Genomic DNA, 21136 nt, shown 5'->3' with positions numbered 1-21136 from the left:
TGATGTAATATTTTACACATAGCACAGGAGGCAGAACAAATTTAAATCATTTAACTAGATTTTTTTTAAAAAACAACAGTAAACAGTCAGTAAAATAAATTGATATTTTAACAAATAAATACAATAGGATAAAGAGACAAATGAAATAAACACAGCTTTCATTTTTTCAGGTGGGTCAAACAGTATATTCAGATAAGAAATACTACAGAAATGAAAGTAATCAAATGTGAAATAACACTGTATAGTTTTTTTGTTTTGTTTTTTACAATGAAAACTATTTTAATTATACAAAGGTAATCAGTCAACAGCAGCTAGTGATTTTCTTTGTCTTTTATTACACTTGCTGTCACAGAGCATGCGATATCTCTCAACTATTCAGCATTCAAAACTGACTGAATTAAAGGGATAGTTCACACAAAAATGTTGCTCGTATAATGCATTTCAATGGAATACTGAAGAAATGAAGAAACACATCTACATCTTGGATGCCCTGGGGTTAAGCAGATAAACATCACATTTTAATTTTTGGGTGAACTATCTCTTTAACCTGAATACTCTGCATTACAGGCATTTTGACCATTTTTTATGAATTTGACCGTTTAAGAGAAAAAATGTAATATTTAACTCTATTAATGCATGTTTTCCCCCCATCATCCATTAGCTGCAGTTATATTATATGACTACGCTCTTATTCATGTAAATGCTTTTAAACCATTCAAGCACAATAAGACACAAAAGAGAAAGCAGTGCTTTATTGACGTGTATGTCTGTGAATCTCCTGTCTGCGTGACAAACACACACACACTTGTGCGCACAAAAAGCAGATTCAGGCAGCGCACCGACCACACTTAGTTCTCTTTCACGCTTTAATGGACCAAAATTATAAAATTATGTTGAAATTCCGGTTTTGTCAAATATCTTCATAAATTAGTTGAATAAAGTCTTAAATGAACCTAAAGAGTTGAAAAATCTTAAGTTAAAATAGGATAAACTAGGTGTCAGATCCACGTCATGAGTGCCAAGTCTTAAAGTGACAGCAGCCTAATAAACTTGTTGCTGTAATGTCAGTGATTAATCTTTTAAATCATTTTTTTTTAAAGAAAAAGAGGATATCACTCACTGCTCTTGACTGAATAACTTTTGTAGCTTGTTTGATAACTTTATTCCATTTCTGGATATTTCCTTTTAAATCAAATATTTAAAATATAGTCTTTATATTGTTTCTACCATTAATTTAGAGATTAAATTTGAAATGTTATACAACTTTATTGTTAGGTGTGATTAATCGTGATTAATAACAGAAAAATTTGTGATTTGTGATTAATTAGTTATGAATACAATATATACAAAATATTATTATTAGAAAGACTGTAAATATAGATATATATTTTATGTATATAACCCAACCCTAGTGTGAAACCAAACTTTTTGGGGGGCAACAAATTCTAAAATATTCATGTCTGCATGCAAAACAAAATATAAAAATAAAATAATAAATGTCATAAATTGCAAGAGATTTTCAAAGAGACCATTGCAGACTCATATAGAGCCACTACATTTAAGTGTAAACTCAAGGACTGGACTTGCCACCCCTTCACCTAAAACAGTAAGTTAGGTCCAGGAAAGACCCTTTAAAACAGTCTCTGTCCATGGCTGTGAAAAGGAAAGGAGAATGTTGCAGAAAGAGAGGGGGAGTTTTTGTGGGTTTAATGTTCCGGGGTAGAAGTCGTCCCTCTGTACTGAACTACAACCAGCTTCCCATGAAAACATCAAAACTTTTTTTCAAAGCTGAAAAATATTCTGCATGTGGCCTGGTTATATTGCAGCAGTACATGATTATGAAGAAAGCTGATTTCAGTGCAGTGTCAAAGGTGAACTTCAACCAACACTGGCAGGAGGGTGTTTGTGTATCCTCCTCATAGTCGAGCAGTCATCAAACAGGTCGTATATTACAAGCAGTGCAATACACGGCAGCATGCAGCCACAAATGTGGGTGGGGGGAAAACATTCGCAGACTGAATCTCAAATGACTCCACATTACAGGAGTAATGCCATGTGAATGGCTGTCAAGTAATGGCTGGTCTAGTATTTCTGATGTTCTAGATAAATGTTTCAATGAAATGCTGTGATCCGGAACCTATTATTTCCACATACTGACATTGCATTTTTAGAGTAATCAGACTAAAGGTCTGTTCACACAATACACAATTTTTGAATGAATATATGTTAACATATCTTTTTCTTTTATAGAGGTGTTCTAATCTCTTATTCAAGTCTTATTCTTTTTCAAGAACTCGTTAGATTTGTGCTTTTGGTCACGTTCAGAAAAAGAGATGCTACCATTAATTAAAACCATGACATGGAGACGGTCAAGAACAGAGGATTTTACTAAGCAACAGTAAATAACAGAAGAAAAAAAACCCAGAATGGTCTCTCTTGTTTCTGTACTCTTGTATTTGCTGGTGGTTAACACCATGGCAAATGCAAAAATCTCAACAGCTCATGTAAATAATGCTTTACTTTCTCAGGCCAAACATTTGTGTTGGTGTAAACAGGCCTTGATATGCCAGGGGAAAAGGTTAATGTTATGGAGTTTAGACAATATTGTCTTTTTGGAGTCTAATTGGAGTTATTTCAGAATCAGCGGTCATTCAGGACAGACATGTAAATAAAAACTGTCAATAACAAATGGAGTGGTATCATGTTCACAGTCAACAGGGGGAGCGGCGCTGTAACAAGCATTCAAATGAAGGCTGCGTGCATTGATGATCGCTAACACAAAACAGAACCACTCGTGGTGTGCTCATGGGAAACCACAGCATAAACTCAAAGGAAAGGAATCATGCAACTCGTGAAAATGAAAGTAGGTCAAGACTGAAAACTTGTTCTTGGATTAAAGAATAATTATTTCTCTGCTTTCCAGATGTGTTTTTCTTGTTATCTTTAATTTGAGAAAGAGAAAAAACCCTCAACAGATCTAACATTACAGTCTTGTTCAAAATAATAGCAGTACAATGTGACTAACCAGAATAATCAAGGTTTTTAGTATATTTTTTATTGCTACGTGGCAAACAAGTTACCAGTAGGTTCAGTAGATTGTCAGAAAACAAACAAGACCCAGCATCTGGAGGTCAGCAGGTCTGGAGATTGGGCTGGCCACTCCATAACATTAATTTTGTTGGTTTGGAACCAAGACTTTGCCCATTTACTAGTGTGTTTTGGGTCATTGTCTTGTTGAAACAACCGTTTCAAGGGCATGTCCTCTTCAGCATAGGGCAACATGACCTCTTCAAGTATTTTAACATATGCAAACTGATCCATGATCCCTGGTATGCGATAAATAGGCCCAACACCATAGTAGGAGAAACATGCCCATATCATGATGCTTGCACCTCCATGCTTCACTGTCTTCACTGTGTACTGTGGCTTGAATTCAGAGTTTGGGGGTAGTCTCACAAACTGCCTGTGGCCCTTGGACCCAAAAAGAACAATTTTACTCTCATCAGTCCACAAAATGTTCCTCCATTTCTCTTTAGGCCAGTTGATGTGTTCTTTGGCAAATTGTAACCTCTTCTGCACATGCCTTTTTTTTAACAGAGGGACTTTGCGGGGGATTCCTGAAAATAGATTAGCTTCACACAGACGTCTTCTAACTGTCACAGTACTTACAGGTAACTCCAGACTGTCTTTGATCATCCTGGAGGTGATCATTGGCTGAGCCTTTGCCATTCTGGTTATTCTTCTATCCATTTTGATGGTTGTCTTCCGTTTTCTTCCACGTCTCTGGTTTTGCTCTCCATTTTAAGGCATTGGAGATCATTTTAGCTGAACAGCCTATCATTTTTTGCACCTCTTTATAGGTTTTCCCCTCTCTAATCAACTTTTTAATCAAAGTACGCTGTTCTTCTGAACAATGTCTTGAACGACCCATTTTCCTCAGCTTTCAAATGCATGTTCAACAAGTGTTGGCTTCATCCTTAAATAGGGGCCACCTGATTCACACCTGTTTCTTCACAAAATTGATGACCTCAGTGATTGAATGCCACACTGCTATTTTTTTGAACACACCCCTTTCAACTAATTCAACTAATTGCCCAATTGCACAGCCTTAAGAGCGTGCATATCATGAATGCTGGGTCTCATTTGTTTTCTGAGAATCTACTGAACCTTCTGGTAACTTGTTTGCCACGTAGCAATAAAAAAATATACTAAAAACCTTAATTATTCTGGTTAGTCACATTGTACTGCTATTATTTTGAACAAGACTGTATCCGGGTCTATCAATGTCTGCTGGTATATGGCAACAGGCAGGAAGATATTGCAGAGGACTGGGAGGTCAACAGATAAGTGGGTTCATTCCTTCAACAGCTGCAAGGACTCTATTAACAAAAAACTTTTTAAAGTTAGTCTAAAATTAGAGGGGGTATAACATGCAGAGCTAAAAAATAAACAATAAGAAACTAATTCTAATTAAATAACCTTCACTGTCACGTTACAAGGGAAAAATTGAATCATAGAGTCTCTCTATGGAGAGCCCTTGAGCTCAAGTCTCTATGGAGACTGAACTGAATTGTGGAATGTCTTGTTTAAGTTCCTCATCCAATCACATGTGTCTACCAGAGTGGCATGCTCTGTAAGGGCTAGACTGGCTATTTGTGTTACAATGCTCTTGTTGTTCAAAGCAATACCAGTAATCACAGAGAAAATAATAGCTGAAGAAGGGAAGTAGGCTTTGAAAACTGAATGAAAGATTTTGCAGTAAAGGTATTGCCACATGCTCAGTTGTAACCACAGTGGAAATATAAGTATTTCCTCTCTGAAGTTGGGTTATTAAAATAACAGAGAAACGTTCATGAGGGTAAACATGTGACTTCTGTTAAACACTGCAAATTTTGGCACACTGACAACCGAGAACAATCAAAAAAACGGTCAAATCAAAGAGATAAAAGAACAAAACAAATCAGCATTTCAGGTTCTTTAAAACAGAAAACCATTACAAACTTTACACTACAACGACATGAAGGTCACAGAATGTGGCAACATACCGGCTCTGTTTTAAGACCTTGTGGGCTGCCTATGTAGATGGCATTTTAAGCTCCTGACATGAAAGTTTCAAAGTATAACATTAAGCACTTATTTTTTGCCAAATTAAATCCCACGCTCTAGTCAGATGGGCCTAGTGGGGGGGGGGAAAGACAAGATTTCATATTACTGTTTAAAGGGGTCAGAACATTTAAAATACTTTTCTGGTCAAGTTTTTATTTATTATCATTTAATTTATTATTTATATTAAAGATACACTATGTAACTTTTCTGTCCGCTAAAGGGCGCCTATTCAAAACAAAGGCATACCCTGCGTCCCAATTCGCATACTATCCATACTAAATAGTATTCGAAAATAGAATTAGTATGTCCCAAATCATAGTATGCTGAAAAGAGTATTCCAAAGATTCCCAGGATGGTCTACTATTTCTGGTCTCACAACCCATTGCGAGTTGGATGAGGATTTGATTAGAACTACAAATGTGGATTAAGTGTTAAAAAACTACAAACATGACGGGTGTGCGAGTCTGACGGTTAGGTAGAGAGGTTTAGATAAAGGGTTTGAGAGATCAATTATCAGTATTTAACCTGACAAAAAGATATTTATTTAGTGCGATCCACATTATATTTCACCTGCAGCAGCATTGTGAACTTTTGTAATGACACATTTGGCCATTAACTTTTAAATGCGTCATTATATTTAAACTGCAAACACATGAGAGGAGTCTCTGCATTAATGACCCACACATGGCAGATCAACGTGCGGCTACATTTCTCTCCCATACGGCAGGAGATTAAACTGAATGTGGAGGATGTGAACTTTGACGAATCTGACGATGCGCTACAGGGCAGTTAAACGGTGACAGGATGCACGTAACTAAGCGACAGAGTTCGTTAAAGATGGCGAAGTAGTATGTCCCGAAGCTTGCATACTCTTCTGCTACACACTCAAAAGTATGTACTTTTTCTTCAAAAAAAGAGTACATACTTTTAGGACGTAGTATAAGTAGGCGAATTAGGACGCAGCAATAGTTTGATGATGCCAGGTTTGAGCGCAGTATCTTAAGACATGTTGTCTTCCCCTCACAGCCGGTGGGAAAGAATCGGGATAGGACTCGGGAAAAATTCATGTTCATGAATGTAATTATTAACGTTACTGTAGTATGAAGCAGAGCAGGACAGAGTACTATCTAGACTTGTGTGGCGGTCTAGTTGCGCTGAGTTTTTCCCTGTTCTGTTCTAATTTGCTTATTCGTTTTCCCTCACTTTGTGTTAAGATTATTGTTCGCAAATAAAAAACCCAACTGGATCAAGCCTTTTGTGTTGACCCTTTTGTTACAGCTATGTAACAATTCCTGACACAAATTAATAAATTACTGTCACTAGTATTTTTATTGTAAAACATTGTCAAGTTTTGATGCTGGAATCTTACGTCTTATATTAAGTAAAGACAAATGTCTGTCATGCACATTTTGTGATCTAGCTAGTTTTCTGTCAGCTGATAAAATGGTGGAGTTGTGTGATGTCGTTCTATGGAGGTGTGTTAAGGGTAGTTTTAGGGTAGCGCTATGGGGCTACTGGCCCAACAGAGGAAACGCTACTTGCTTTTGGCCTTGGTGCTTGATGTCCAAGGCTATTGGGCCCGCCCGGCAAGCTTTTGCCCGCACTGGCCTGTCATTGTAAAAGCAGCTAATTTTTATGTACTGCCCTCCCTGTGAAAGCATTATACTGCAATATATCTTACTGGGTTTTAAACAGAGCCATGGATTCGCGTACTTAACAGATAAAAATAAATTCACAGCATAATGAGGGAGCGTTTTGCCCAAAAATAATCAGGAAATTATTATTTTCTTATCTTTGATTGACCAAACATGACCGATCATGTTAAGCACAAATCAGTGACCTTCAGTCTGATGAGAGATTGACAAAAATGGGCACAGCTGATCCCTGAGAGGAGGGTCAAATTCAGGGACCAGAAAAGGCAGCAATGAGATGGAAGGAAATGATGATAAAGGAGTGTTGGCTCTGACCAGTCTGGCAAACCTGAAAGAGGCATTTGGAGCTGAGGTTAGGTGAGGTAAGGTGGTTTACCTGTGCCACACCTGTGACAGCAATAGCTACCCCCTCCGCTGTCTCTACATCCTCACACTTGGGTTGCAGGGTCATAATCTCAAGGGTTATCCTGTGGAAAACGCAAAAAAGGGAAACAAAACAAAAACGTTGGCTATGAACTACGGGAAGAATGTCAAGCGGTGTGAAAACAGGAAGAAGGTGGGATTAAAGGAAGGCGTGAAGGTAAACAACACAAAATGCATCTGTAGGGTGAAAATACGAAGATACGACCACTTGGTCAGCACAAATCAGGTGTTTTGACCATGGGCTGTAATGGAATTGTCTGGATTCAGATTCTCAGAACCTCAAACATTATTATTTCCCGACCTACAATATTCCCCAAAGCCTATCTAATCCGTCCATCATCATCCATTACAGACCCAACAGACAGAGCACTCTGACGTGAGCCATTAGTTACATGAGCCATGAGCGCGTTGCGTAGCCAAACATCAGACAAGGATAGTGAGAGATGACTGGCTCTCCTTCACTGCAGAGGAAGACCAACACAAGAATGTGGAAGAGAGCATGAGCTTGTGTATGTGTATGTGTGTAACGCAGGAAATGGAACCAGGCCACTGCCCCTCATACCCTGAGCGCCTAAAATTGTTCTCATTGTCTCATTTGGTTGGCTTATTTCATTCAGTGTGATTACCTGAGCGACCCCTGTCACATCCAAGGGGACACCCTCCGAAGTTTCGATATTCTCACAGCGACAGAGGATGGTCATTATCTCCAGAGAGAGTCTATGTGGGAAGATGGGGGGAGGGGAGGAGAGGAGGAAGGGGAGGCAGGACAGCACAATATTATCAGTGTGTTAACTAACATATGTGAAAGGAGCGGGACGGAGGTTAGGGAGGATGGGTTCTGGTGTTGATTGCAGTTGAATCCAGACCTTCAGGGAGCCACAGTCTGCTGCAGATGGAGAGAGCTTCTGTATCATGTCATCTATCTTTGAAATCGACAATCATTGAATGGATGTCTTATCCAGTATATCCATTATGATTAGCCTTTGCACTACCTGCTCATGGCCCTTGAAACATCTATGAAAAAGCAATTTCTATTTATTTTAGGTGGAATTGAACAAAAGGCATCACAATTTTTTTTAATGGGTTTTGATTTTAATAGAATATTAACAGAATACACAACAAAGTACTTATTTTTGTGTCGGTCAACTACATCTCATATTCTTTATTTAGGATTCTCGTTTATGATAACTGTGGAATTCCACCTTTTCAACTCGAAGACCCCACTGTCCAACACAATATTCAAAGGTCCCATATTATATATATATATATATATATATATATATATATATACACAGAACTAAAACTACATTATATATAGCAAATATAATATATTGTTAACAGAAACTGGGGTGTCGATGTAAGTAAATTAATTAACAAAATGTATTAATCAAATTTAGGGCTGTACTAGAATAATCGAATATTCGTTCGGTGAGGTGGCATTCGATTTTCAGTTTTGAGATTCGAATATTCTTTTTTGTTTTTGTTTTTTCAACACGTGACTTCCGTCGCGGACTCATTCTCACTCATGCTTGAAATAATACTAATAAATTAAAAAAAACACCGCAACATGCTTTCAATAAAAGCATTGCACATTTTAAAGATTTAAATTAACAAAAAGTCAGAATAAGACAAAATAAATCCCTTATATAGAATAAAACTAATTGTAATAGATATTACATTTTGTGTCATTTTAAAAACAATTAATTTATTCTTATTCAACTGTTTATAAGCATGCTACCGTGTTCTTTATTTATTACAGTTCGTTGAAATCACTGTGTGTTACTAATTTAATTTCTGTTTTGGGATTCATTTGTTTTAAAGAAAGGTTCGTTATTAATACCTTATTAAAGTTCTTGCTCTCAACAGACTTTGTGTTTTGTATCACTTGTGCACTGTCCGTTTTCGGAGCATAAACCTGCCCGTGTAATGCGCACCGGAAACTGTTCTATTTAAAAGATTATTAAATGTTTATTAATATTTAAAGAATGTGTGCCTCCTGATCATATTGCACCAAATGCAACACTGCACTCCACTGGGTCTGCCGCAACACATTTACGATGCCGAAGAGTGAAACGTGAAGTCGTGAAAGATGATACAAATGCAAACCGACACTATTATTATATATTTAGCCCCACCCACCGAAGCTTCGAATATTCGATATTGATTGCCACCTAAGCTTCGAAGCTCAAAAAATGGCATTCGAAACAGCCCTAATCAAATTTAAGTTATATGAAGTATATGTTCTTCAATCCAGTAACAATACAGCAGATATTGAGGCAAATAAAGAAATATGATTTCAGTAACACTTTACATCTAGATTATGTTTTTTATTTTTTATTTTTATATGTTAATAATAATAATAATATTAATTTAAATAATTGTACATCATCAGTTAATAATAAAGATTTGAAAGATGAAAAATAACTGTCCTTTTCACACTTCTAGTCAAACATTGTGCTGCAGACGTCAATAAAAGCTAAGTTGTCAATGTTAGCAAATGTTGACCATGGTGTTAACCAAAACTGTTAGAGGTTAACAATGGTATAAGTGGGATAATCTATGGCTAGCTGTGCATTAAACAATTTTAATGGACAATGTGGAGGTTAAAAAAAACGCCCAACGTGAAGAGTAGGGTGGTTGCCCCTGCAAAGTTTATTAAAATCTTTTAGTGCACACTCTCTTTCTCACTAACATTTCATTGAATTTTGTAAGGGATAATCTATAGCTAGATTTGAATGCACTTTCTAAAGGCAACCACCCTCCTCTTCACCTTGGGTGGTTCTTTGCTGTTTATTCATTTAATAAACATGTATCTAATATGGATTATCCCTTACAAAATTCATTGATATGTGAGTGCGAGTGATAAACAATGTCATGTTGACCGTTCCAAAATGGCGGACGCATCAACCATGTTTGTTATCCTCCGATTCAAATCAGAGTATGAAGCTAAAAAAAACTGTGGTGTGCCCATAATGCACTACAACTCTGACTGCCCAAATTCAGCAGACTGAAACTGACCTTCTCCAGGCTATACATTTTTTTTAAAATTGAAATGTATACACAAAGTGTGTAACACGACAACGGTCCAATTTTAATCACTGAAGCTGCATGTTTACAATGTTTCACATAACTGCGGTCAAGGTCCCAGGTGGCATACTATTCTAGTAGATTGTCGGGCTAATATAGCTCATCCCTAATATAGCTAAAACCCATATAACACGGGACACTTATTAGTGTAAGAGACCATAGTCTAGGATTCATCAACAAAGTTAATGTACCAACATAGTTCACAGTGTCAATGTACAGTGTGGAACTCTCATCAATGACCCTTTTCTATATATTTCAAACACATTTATTCAGCTGTTTTTGTCTATATGAAAAAGTGCTCTTAAATTGGATTGAAATGAAACAGGGCGTGTCTGAATGGGTAACATGCACAGGGATATGCAGTAGAATCCCTTAACTGAATGTTAATTTCAGCCCTTTTGATGCAGCAAGCCCTACATCTCTCTCAATCTTTTAAAATTAGATCAATGTAGCTTTTAGAGCTGCCAGCAAACTAGATTACTACGTTATTTATCAGGAAAGGGGGAAGGGCAAGATATATCCCACTCAGCCTTGCTTTATTTCTAAGATTTGCACTCAACTGCTGTAACCACTGAATACAGCAACCCTTTGTTCAAACACATTTTACATTTATTTTTCTAACATTTAATCTTTGACAATTGTTAAATTTTTCTATTGACTTGAATAAAAAATGATGAAATATAAATCTTAATTTTAGCTGTAACATTTAAATATCATAGCTGCATTTCCGCAATATACCTTTTCCACACGTGTCGTCACATCTTACTTTTATATATTACCAATTTCCTGTCTGTGTTCCAGTCAGTTTTGGTAAAAGAATAAACAAAAAAAACAACATGTTAGTGAACTTTACAATAAACCTTTTAAACTGTCTCTTTAGCTTGACATGGTCATTTACCATATATTATATCTCAAATTAATGTGCGACAGCATCTGAAGTGACAAATCTATTAATCTAGCACTCAATCTGAAATGTGATTAAATGTGATCTGTATTTCCACAAGAGATGATATGGCATAATAGTCTTATGATCCCAGAAGAGAGATACCAGAAACAGATCAGACGGTTAGGCAGACACACATGGGTGAGTCCAGCTTGTAAAGGCAGGTTAGCACGGCAAGCACTTAAACGAAATGAACAGAAAAGGAACATCAGAGAACAGGCAGGCTAGTTATTACAGATTGCACATGCATAATCTCGAAGTCGAAGTCAATAACAGCTAAAAGAGGGAACAAAAAATGGAAATGAACCGTACATTTATTTCTTTCAGATTATGTGTCGTCCTCTTGCTAATGTTCTGATAGCTACAAGCACTGTGTACACTACACAAACAAAGGTCATACTGAATGACAGCAGGTTACCTTTATAAATAACTTTTAGGCAAAAAACTAAATGTCCAATAATGAGAAGAAAAAATAAACGCTTTATTCTGGTCAAAAAATGTGGCTGTATATTTAGTAATAAGTCTAATGTAGGGCAAGCTGTTATTTAAATAGTTCATCCAATTAGTGATATTGACACTGTAAATATGCAAATTAGAACGTTAATTTAAGGTTACGAGTTTAAACCCTCAAAAACCTAAATGACCAGGATTAATTGCTAACCTAGGGCAAAGAATAAACTGTATGAAATATAGCATTTGTAGTGCTGTCAAGTTAAGTTTAACACATTAAAAATATTTTACGTAATTAAAACGGAATCTGTTTTCTGATCTTTTGGCTGTGCTTCAGTATATGACCACACTATCATTCACTCAAGTGCTATTAAACCATTCAAGCACTATAAGGCGCAAAAAATCTTTACTGGCGAAACAGATCTCTGTGAACAACCACCCAAATATGCGTGTACAGATTGCCGCTTCAGACAGCACGGCAGTCCTGCATAGAGTTGTCTTTCACGCTTGAACGGACAAAAAGGATCACTCACTACTCTTGACTGAATAACGCCTGAAAGAAAAAAACAACTCTTACTGTGCATTCACACCCCTCCCGACGAGAACGTGAAAATTCACTATGGCTGCCCTGCCAACAACACTGTAGAAAGATTTCCCTTTTTAAACTTTAGTTAGTGTGTAATGTTGCTGTTTGAGCATAAACAATATCTGCAAAGTTACGACACTCAAAGTTCAAAACAAAGGGAGAAAATTTATTTTTAAGAAATTGCTTTTTAAGGACAACAACAGCTGATAGGGACTACACAAGCTTCCGGTTTAGTGACATCATGAACCCTGAAATTTACATAAACCCTGCCCCCGGGAACACACAACAAAGGGGGAATAGATTATCATTAGAGAATATCAGAATCACCAAAAAATGAAAATGTGGTGTTTATCTGCTTACCCCCAGTGCATCAAAGATGTAGGTGTGTTTGTTTCTTCAGTAGAACACAAATTAAGGTTTTTAACTTCAGCCGTTGCAGTCGGCTAGTCATAATGCATGTGAATGGGTAACAACTCTATGAGAGTAAAAAAAAACATGCTTAGACAACGTGCACAAAAACCCTGCTGCTCTAGACGACAGATTGATGTCTGAAGACATGAACCGATCGGTTTCTGTGAGAAACCGAACATTATTTGTTTGTTTGTACACAGATGAATCTTATCTAGTGTTCCCATCCGTCATTACTTCCGTCTGGTAAGGTCAAACTTAGCAATCATATATATATATATATATATATATATATATATATATATATATATATATATATATATATATATATATATATATATATATATATATATATATATATATATACAGTATTGTTCAAAATAATAGCAGTACAATGTGACTAACCAGAATAATCAAGGTTTTTCGTATATTTTATTATTGCTACGTGGCAAACAAGTTACCAGTAGGTTCAGTAGATTCTCAGAAAACAAATGAGACCCAGCATTCATGATATGCACGCTCTTAAGGCTGTGCAATTGGGCAATTAGTTGAATTAGTTGAGGGTGTGTTAAAAAAAATAGCAGTGTGGCATTCAATCACTGAGGTCATAAATTTTGTGAAGAAACAGGTGTGAATCAGGTGGCCCCTATTTAAGGATGAAGCCAACACTTGTTGAACATGCATTTGAAAGCTGAGGAAAATGGGTCGTTCAAGACATTGTTCAGAAGAACAGCGTACTTTGATTAAAAAGTTGATTAGAGAGGGGAAAACCTATAAAGAGGTGCAAAAAATGATAGGCTGTTCAGCTAAAATGATCTCCAATGCCTTAAAATGGAGAGCAAAACCAGAGAGACGTGGAAGAAAACGGAAGACAACCATCAAAATGGATAGAAGAATAACCAGAATGGCAAAGGCTCAGCCAATGATCACCTCCAGGATGATCAAAGACAGTCTGGAGTAACCTGTAAGTACTGTGACAGTTAGAAGACGTCTGTGTGAAGCTAATCTATTTTCAACAAAGGTGGAAAGAGTAACAAAATATTCTACTCAAGTAAAAGTACTGTTACTTCAATGAAATTTTACTTAAGTACAAGTAAAATTACTGGTCTAAAAATTTACTCAAGTAAAAGTAAAAAGTAGCTCATTTAAAATGTACTCAGAGTAAAAGTTACTTAGTTACTTTTTTTACAGTGGGGGTGGGGGACTCCCCTGTAGGGTTGTGATAGGATGAGATTTTCACGATATGACAACTATCTCAGAAAACATCAATTAAACATTTACTGTACCTATTATTAAATGATGGTAATTATAACTAGTTAAAATTATGTTAAATGAACGAAGAAGATTGGTCTTTTTTTTATTTGGTTGAACAAATGCTTTATTATAACAAACTTAAAACCATTTGTTTATTTTGTTTATCAAAATTTCAATAAAACATGTCTAATAAACTAAATTCAATAAATTATTATGAATTAGATTAACAACTTTTTATCATTAATTCGTTAATGTTTAAGAATAACAGAGTCCATATGTAGCAGACGGAGCAGCTCATTCACAGAGAGAGAACAAGCAGATCATGTGTAACGAGTAGAAATATAGTGTGGCCCCTTTAAGAGCTGCGCGCGCTCCCTGAAAACGAGTTCTGCATCTTGTGTGTGTGCGCACTGAGTTGAGCTCCCATGTGTGGGGATTATTCTCTGTTTTTTCTGTTGCTAACAGTCAGTTATTTTGTTTTATTAAGTAATGCTGTGGACGGAAATGGAGTTTGTGATCAGAGTTCAGCGAGAAATAAAGCGCGATCTGTTTGACGTCAATCGCCTCCGTGTTTGCATCCACTCCAGATATATTAAGTGAGCTATCCGCATTTTTCACCCGGACACAAGCGTTACAAATGTTGTGCTTTAATGTTCACAGACCATGTCGCGATTTGATTTATTTCTAAGGCCTACAGCTCTACATTCGAGTTTTTCGTTTATCCACCAGTTTGCGTGTATTACACCAAATCTACGTTATAATGTAAAGTTAATGTTCATGACTGGATTCCGGGATTCGCTCTGCGTCACAGAAATCAATCGGCCTAAGTTATAAACATACCTTTATTTGCACAAAGGGATGTGTGCCCGAACATGTTCTATGTGTTTCTTCATTTGCATCCACCTTTTGTGCAAATTTGATATCCTCCAGGACAACACCATGTTATTTTTTTTCTATATCCAAAGTATTTCCACACTAGCCAGGGGTTCACGACGGCGTTTTGCTTTCACCTGAGTCTGCGTCACTGACGTCTGTCTCGTTCGTCTCATAGACCGTTCGTCTCCATCTGATATTTGCGCGCTTGTTCTCTCCCGCGCCCCGCGCCCTCTATTCAATATTAGTCATTTCCGGATCGCGTTTTTTTCCCCTCCACTCTGCATTAATGATTTATTTTTACTCAGTAACGGATGTGGTTTAAAATGTAGAGAAGTACAATAGTTTAATCAAAATGTACTTAAGTAAAAGTAAAATTACAGACTTTTAAAACTACTTAAAAAAGTAGAAGTACACAGAAAAACTACTCAATTACAGTAACGCGAGTAAATGTAATTCGTTACTTTCCACCTCTGATTTTCAAGAATCCCCCGCAAAGTCCCTCTGTTAAAAAAAAGGCATGTGCAGAAGAGGTTACAATTTGCCAAAGAACACATCAACTGGCCTAAAGAGAAATGGAGGAACATTTTGTGGACTGATGAGAGTAAAATTGTTCTTTTTGGGTCCAAGGGCCACAGGGAGTTTGTGAGACAACCCCCAAACTCTGAATTCAAGCCACAGTACACAGTGAAGACAGTGAAGCATGGAGGTGCAAGCATCATGATATGGGCATGTTTCTCCTACTATGGTGTTGGGCCTATTTATCGCATACCAGGGATCATGGATCAGTTTGCATATGTTAAAATACTTGAAGAGGTCATGTTGCCCTATGCTGAAGAGGACATGCCCTTGAAACGGTTGTTTCAACAAGACAATGACCCAAAACACACTAGTAAACGGGCAAAGTCTTGGTTCCAAACCAACAAAATTAATGTTATGGAGTGGCCAGCCCAATCTCCAGACCTTAATCTAATTGAGAACTTGTGGGGTGATATCAAAAATGCTGTTTCTGAAGCAAAACCAAGAAATGTGAATGAATTGTGGAATGTTGTTAAAGAATCATGGAGTGGAATAACAGCTGAGAGGTGCCACAAGTTGGTTGACTCCATGCCACACAGATGTCAAGCAGTTTTAAAAAACTGTGGTCATACAACTAAATATTAGTTTAGTGATTCACAGGATTGCTAAATCCCAGAAAAAAAAAATGTTTGTACAAAATAGTTTTGAGTTTGTACAGTCAAAGGTAGACACTGCTATTTTTTTGAACACACCCCTTTCAACTAATTGCCCAATTGCACAGCCTTAAGAGCGTGCATATCATGAATGCTGGGTCTCATTTGTTTTCTGACAATCTACTGAACCTACTGGTAACTTGTTTGCCACGTAGCAATAAAAAATATACTAAAAACCTTGATTATTCTGGTTAGTCACATTGTACTGCTATTATTTTGAACAAGACTGTATATATGTATATGTATATATATATATATATATTAGGGGTGACCCCGAATAGTCGAATATTCGATGCATCGATATGCGGAGCCTGATTCGACCACCGATCTCACAGTCGAATCTTCGCAGGTGTTATGAAACAAGGATCATACCATTTTGGCAATATGGGGGTGCTCAATATTTTAAACACGTGTCGCGGCTCTGAGCTGAGCATCGGTGTGCGACCCCTTTAAGGGTGCTGAGCTTCGCACCGCGCCTTTAAAATTAGAACACGTTTAATGAGTGTACACACACCGGCGGCAGCATTCAGCGCCTGTCCGTGGCCACTCAGGAAGTTGTTTAAAATCCTCCTGCAACACAGAGTGCTTTCGTGCAGCTAATCTGTCAGTCAATTCAAAATTGAGCTCGCGTGTATGTGCACGTCAGGTGGCGGTGAGTGAGATCCTGAGGCGCGGGGCTGAGCTCTTTGCGTACGTCTTCACCCGCTTTAGGCACAATCGGCTTCAGAACGTGCATGCAAACGCACTCAAAGTGTTCTTTTCCTTTCTAGGCAGGTATTTTTTTAGGTTTATTTATCAAAATGTTCTTTTATATATTTGTGTGATGTTCTGTATTTCAATCGCGGCTTTAACATCTAACATGAGAAAACAGTTTATTAATTTTTATCCACCACATTACCTTTTAGGCTATTTAAACCTAAATAGGAAAGCCATTGTCAGTTCGTCTGTCAGTTGGCAGGCAGTTTTGGTCGCTTTATTCAAAGATGTTGCTGTGTGCAGTGTGTAAAGGAAAATAAAAATAGTTTTACCCTTCTGCTGACAGTGTCGTGCCCCTCCCAACCCATTCACACACACAGATGATTCGACTATCAGTCGACCATAGAGAGAGTCGATAATTCTGATTCGATTGTCTAAATCCTTAGTCGAGGACAGCCCTAATATATATATATATATATATATATATATATATATATATATATATATATATATATATAGATAGATATATATATATATATATATATATAGATTCCTCATTAGGATCAGTTGAATGAGGCATCTACATAATATACCTATGATCACGCCAATTTGACCTTACCAGACAGAAGGATGGGAACACTAGATGAGATTCGTCAGGATATGAGGTAAAAAAAACAACAACATAAATACTGTTCGGTTTCTCACAGAAACCGATTGGTTCATGTCTTCAGACATCAATGCGTTATCACGAGCAGCAGGGTTTTTGTGCACGTTGTCTAAGCATGTTTTTTTTTACTGAGTTGTTACCCCTTCACGTGCATTATGACTGGCAGACTGCAACGGCTGAAGTTAAAAATCTTATATTCTGTTCTACTGAAGAAACAAATGGTGCATCTCAATCAGTTCCCTAGTTCATTAGTCAGGGCATTGATCAGGGAGTCAGCCCATTGACTTACGTCCTGATCAGTGCCCTGACTAGTGAACTAGGGAGCTGATTGAGACGCACCCAAAGACACCTACATCTTGGATGCACTGGGGGTAAGCAGATACACATCACATTTTCATTTTTGGGTTAACTAACCTTTAAATTCACTTAAATTAAGTTTTATATTTTTTAAAGCCTATTAAAAGTAAAAATCGACAGCTTTCAATTATACTGTAAAGTTAAATGGCTATAATTAATTGCTAAAATTGAGAGAAAGAAATCCAGGTAATAGAGATATCAGTATTGTATCAGAGATACTGGCCTTCATTCACAGTGGCTGGTAAAAATATGCCATTAAACAAATATTTAAAATATACTGTCTTTATGTTGTTTCTACATTATTTTGAAGATTAAATGTGGAAGTATTACAAGAAATAAAATATATTAAACACTTTAATGTTTTGCATGATTTAATGTGATTAATTACGGAAAATTGTGTGATTAACTCGTTTTTAATCGATTGACAGCACTAAAACATGATAACACAGGTTTCTTAATTATACAAAATAAACATTGTGAAAAAACCCATATCATTTTTTTATTCAACTGAAGTTCTAAAGATTTCGGAAAGACTACATATATTTATCAGTAGAGCCTGCACCTCTATTTGTAACCATTGAAGCTGAACTTCATTCTACGCTCTAGCATTGTTAACTCTGTTTATTTTTCCAAACACTGGCCCTGGATATGGAGGACTTAATGAAGTGAGTTCATGTGAGTGGAGGGGGTTCAGTTCTGAAATAACAATGTTTGTGTATAACATATGTAAGCTATTACGGCACTCCTATCGTTTATTCATCCATTCTTGTCGTTTTACAATGCAGTGTGAGAACAGCAACGCTATTTCCTTTCTGGCTAGAAAACTAGTTATTTTGGTTACTATCAATTATTTATACCGTAGGCCTTAAGTCGACAGTATTAAACGTGATTGGGAAGCAACACAACAGGGACATATGTGTGCACTCCTGAGTTGCATGGACATTTTATATTCGCAAGAGGTTATAATAGTCTATCCAGAGAAACGTTAGCATGCTGTGACATGTCTCTAAAACAGTCCTAATTCCCACTCAAGAAGAACTGAAAGGTACAGAAATGGAGAATAGTCATTCATTCAGTGGTTGAATGGTTGTTTGTATTGTGAGACGATAAACATAACAGAAGGAGTGAATGTGATGAATGGATATTCTTACTTCTGAATGTCGGTGATAAGCCACCATGCCCAGGCCCAGCCGCCCACTGTATATCTCTTCTCATCAGAGCCACAGCAGCCACCTGAGAAAATAAACACAGGCATATTTAGTAAAAATTCACATTCCACATTGATCCCACTTTCAAAAGCACATGTTTAAAGCAGTCATTGTGGTATTCTAGCAGGGCAAGCTAACATGAAAGTAAATCTTTTTTTTTAGGGACGCACCGATCTGATATTCTGTAACGATATTCCATTATTTGCCGGATCGGGTAACGGTATACTGTGCCTATAATATTATTGTTCAGCCCTAGTGCCCCACAAAAGGCACACAAACACTTCAGAAAGGGTCATCAACGCTTCGTGCACTATATTAAAAGTGTTTTGAGGCCATTCCATTGTTTAATATGACGTACAGATGAATATTTAAGTCATTAAATTCAAGTTCACGTCAAACTGCAACACGCAGCTTTTAAACTTTCAAACGCGTTCAGTTACAAACATGAACACTGAATCATCTTGGAGAGAGTTTCATCGTGTTGACTATTGTAACTGAACACGACACACAGTTTGAAAGCTGAATGGAGAATGACAGACAGATGCAGCGGAGGAAAGCATTGTGGGATGCGCATAAGTGCTTTGTGCCACTCTGTATTGAATGAAAGATTATTAATAGCCTTTCTGCCCTATCTATAATATGTTGCTGTCTCATTAAAAGCTGTGTTTTACATTTAAATAAATGTCTTTTCTTAGCATATAGGCCCTATACATTTACTTGTTTTTCATATATTTTATGCCTGATGTCGTCATACTCAATTCTAGTCAGAATATTAGTCTAATACTGCTCCATTGGGCTGTGATTATGGGGCGTGTTTCAACAGAACCAGAAAAAAACATCAATTGGATAGACCTACAACCAATCAGAGCAACGGAGCGATGCATAATGTTGTCAAATGTCAACAGAACTCAACTGCACTGTTGCCAAGTCTGCAGTTTTCCTGCAGATTGTTTTCCATGTCCGCGGGTTGAAGTAACCTCAATTATGGGATATATAGACCCAGGAATGCGAATTTTAGAGAAGGCAACCTTGCCAAAATAACACACAGTTTACCCCCCAAACGAAAAGCTATTGGGCTTGTTTTAAGCTAGTAGTTAGCAGGTTTTGTTGTAAAAACGTGGCAACCTTGTCTGCACGAACACTGGAATAAGTACCGTTAGAAGAAAAAGATGAGTGTAAACGATCTTGTAAAAAGAGAATTTAAGGATACACAGAGTACTTAAGAACACGATCATCATGTCTAAGAGAAATGGTGAAGGTGAACGCATACGAACAAGTTGTCCGTTTAAGATTAGAAGAACAAATTCAACCCAAGTGGCTTTAATGACATGAATGATTACTGTTTATCATCCGTCCATCATCGTCTAAAGCCCGCCCTGACAATTTCATTGGTCCGAAAAACTTCTGTTCGGGCATAATTACTCCTCTATGGCTCAAGTACAGACCGAACTGCCCGAGCTCAAAAGTTGTGGGCAGGGCTGATTTTGGCTGGCATCCAGGGTAGTATACCGATCAGGGTATAATGATCAATTAATCGATTAATGGTTAACCTTAATACTGCAATATGCGTCTACAGCAGTGGCGTATAGCCGACAGCATGTGAAAATGCTGCTCAAAACGCATGTTCCTCACCAAAATGTATGAGAAGGATTTTTAATCTAAATAAAGGGCTATAGGATTGTGAAATTAGTCGATGAGATTGATAATTTAATTAAATTACTTATTTAATAAACATAACCTCTACAACATCACAGTCACCAACGGCGCCTCAGATCTGTTATTCCGAATGTGGGGACACACTTCCTGGAACAACATGCCGAAACGGCACCTAAACCCAATTAATTCAAAACACTTTTTTAAAATAGTGTTTTCATTATTGTTACGTAATGTGACAGTCCCAATCATAGTTATTATTAGTTGTGCGTTGCTGTTTGAGCTGCTCGAGCTGAAGCCCTGAATCAACACTGTACACAAAGCTCTTTGCTAGAGCATTATTTAACTCAACAAAAAGCTTCCTATACGAGATTAATCAGATCTACATGAAATAAACTAAAGATTACAAGTTATATCTGCATAACTGAGTTGCTGATATTCATATTCAGAATGGACTTGCGTTGTTCACGCGCTCTTCCTGGAACAACGCTCTGAACACGGCACCTAAACCCAATGAATTTACAACCATTTATTAAAATAG

General features: G+C 37.1%; 1 protein-coding gene across 2 annotated transcripts in view; it reads right to left on the bottom strand.

The window, feature by feature from the left end:
• Positions 1 to 21136, bottom strand: part of flot2a (flotillin 2a) — a 41117-nt gene that overhangs the window by 12915 nt on the left and 7066 nt on the right. The window contains exons 2-3 of one of the 2 annotated variants that reach the window (XM_067438358.1): positions 18886 to 18967; positions 7808 to 7898 (exon numbers count right to left, since the gene is read on the bottom strand). In XM_067438358.1, coding sequence (XP_067294459.1) covers positions 7808 to 7898; positions 18886 to 18967 — 173 coding nt within the window. Of the gene's footprint in view, positions 1 to 7134; positions 7226 to 7807; positions 7899 to 18885; positions 18968 to 21136 lie in introns of both variants that reach the window. The other variant, XM_067438357.1, reaches the window with a different exon arrangement.

Source organism: Pseudorasbora parva, chromosome 3 (assembly GCF_024679245.1).
Source record: "Pseudorasbora parva isolate DD20220531a chromosome 3, ASM2467924v1, whole genome shotgun sequence".
NCBI classification, from domain to species: domain Eukaryota; kingdom Metazoa; phylum Chordata; class Actinopteri; order Cypriniformes; family Gobionidae; genus Pseudorasbora; species Pseudorasbora parva.
This window is presented reverse-complemented; position numbering and strand designations above follow the sequence as displayed.